The sequence below is a fragment of the Propithecus coquereli genome, unplaced genomic scaffold (genome assembly GCF_000956105.1).
Source record: "Propithecus coquereli isolate 6110/MARCELLA unplaced genomic scaffold, Pcoq_1.0 Scaffold36, whole genome shotgun sequence".
Classification (NCBI taxonomy): Eukaryota; Metazoa; Chordata; class Mammalia; order Primates; family Indriidae; genus Propithecus; species Propithecus coquereli.
Genome location: NW_012149285.1, coordinates 3,972,747 through 3,974,960, shown reverse-complemented (window position 1 = coordinate 3,974,960; position 2,214 = coordinate 3,972,747). Strand labels below are relative to the sequence as shown.

General features: G+C 30.8%; 1 protein-coding gene across 1 annotated transcript in view; it reads right to left on the bottom strand.

The window, feature by feature from the left end:
• Window positions 1-979: 979 nt before the first annotated feature.
• GLRA3 (glycine receptor, alpha 3) overlaps window positions 980-2,214 on the bottom strand; it is a 187,217-nt gene continuing 185,982 nt past the window's right edge. The window contains exon 9 of the mRNA XM_012651641.1: window positions 980-1,634. Within this exon, the coding sequence (XP_012507095.1) occupies window positions 1,356-1,634 (279 nt within the window). The 3' untranslated portion in view covers window positions 980-1,355. The remainder of the gene's footprint in view (window positions 1,635-2,214) is intronic.

Genomic DNA, 2,214 nt, shown 5'->3' with positions numbered 1-2,214 from the left:
CAAAACTTAAAAAGAATCAGAGTATGGCTCAATTTAACCAAGAACTCTGTCATACATTTATACCTGATTATACTGCACAAAATGAGTTAATGCCCCATTATAGTTGATATAATCCCATAGGGTCATTGATAAATTTTATGTAAAAATTTCATTTAAAATTATTCACAACTTGTGAATGGCTTATATTTTGAAATCATTAATTCAGACATATAAAACAATCCCTACTTTATAGAAATGAGTTATTTATATCACTTAGAATTAAAACTTTCCCTCCTTATATTTGGAGATGGGAGTTTGAACCCATATAACTTTGATGGGAAAACTGTTCTTTTTAAAAACATCTTTTATGAATTCATTTTTGTTTTCCTTGAATTCATTTTTATCAAAATGTAAATACTTTAATCCCATTGAATTTTAAAGTCTCATTCTAAACTAAAATATGAAAGTCTTACTGAACTCTGTTTAATTACATCAAAACATTAAACACAATCACATACTGATAGTTAAGCAGCTATTAAAAATCTAACAAAAAGGTGCTGGCTTGATTTTTTCAGTGTTTCACAATAGTTAAAAATATATAGCTGTAATACTTACTTAAAAACAATTGTTTTCAGCATTTCCACCTTCATTCCTAGAGATGTAGAGTTTAAGAAAAGTAGATTTTCTATCTAGCATAATCTCTTATGTTATTTGTTTTAAATTTGCATAGAGGGAAATTTGGTCTTCTAAGCAATTAAGCTTAATATTCTAAACAATATAAGTCCTTTATCTTCTAATTTGAAAATTTTTATAATTACATATGTTGGTTCTATAGTGTTTGTATGTATAATCCTCTATTAATATATGTGAGTTTTCCACTGAATTAACTGATTATATTCCTATTTTTAAGTACACTATAAGGAAATAGCTTTACATCGCAAGCTGTTGATTTTTTCCATCATATTCCCCCCTTTTCCTTTCATAAAATTTACTGTGCAGATTTTGCCTTTGTAGGATTTAGTAGCATTGAATTAAAAATCAAGAAATTCAAGAGTAGTTTCATGTCTACTATTACATGATATTATATAACGTATAAACTTGTTGGCAGTAAAGCTTCCACATATATGATTTACTGTGAAAAAACAAATCCTCTTGAATTAATATGAAATAGAATTCCATAATATATATTTTGTTTCCATTAAAAGAATCTTAATCTGTCTCATGACTTTGCATAGCAAATCAAAATACAACGCTTTCCCTTATGTTGTTTAATACAGTGGTCATCATTTGTATACCACACACACACATACACACACACGTATGGCAGATAAGCTGTCTTCTGAATTGACCATTTGCACTTGCATGCCTCCAGAGACTTAATCTTGTTGCTGATGAATATCCTCGTGCCTAAGAATTTTATAGATAACCCAGTAGAAAATATTAAAAATCAGAAAGGCTAATGGGAAGCAGGCTCGAGAGATGGTGTCAATCTTCTTGGCCCGATCGATAAAGACCTTCCTCATTTCATCAGGGCTTTTTGGCATTACCTGGACAGGAAGGTTTGGGCCTTTTGGCGTGACACCGTCTTTTGCTTGTAGACATGGTCCCATTCCATAGGCTGTGAAGCTGAATCGACTTTCCCTTACCTCATCATCCTGTCAAAGAAAAATGTAAGAAACCCCTTTAGTAACAGAATAGAGCATGTGTAACGGGCAGTTCAGAATCATAACAAGTTTTATCACAGTAAAACTGCGATAAAGTTTAATATGAGGAAAAGATATCTGAAGCATATAAAGATGAGTTGCTTTTTTCCCCATTGAAGTTTTATTCATTTATTCCTGCTACATCCTAGAGAATGCCCATTAATAAATATGAATCTCTTAAAAGATATGTTTTAATAGAAAAACTAAAATTCTGACAGTGTCTACATATTGCTAGAATATCTAAATAAAGAGACCGGGACAAAAAGCTATTGGGATATTGTGTTATATATGTTCATTTCCTAGTCTTTTTCTGCATTGTGATAAATATGTGATATCAAAGGGGAAAATACCAGCATCATTGACTGAATTTTTCTTTTTCATGGAGGCCAACTTTTTAATGCTTGTTTCCTGCAATTCTAAATTACTTTCTTGGAAAAATACATTCTGGTTCAATAACATGGCTTTTGTTATCCTCACTTTATGCTATTTCTCTGTTTTAGACTAGTCTTTTTGGAAAATCTATAAGATAGTC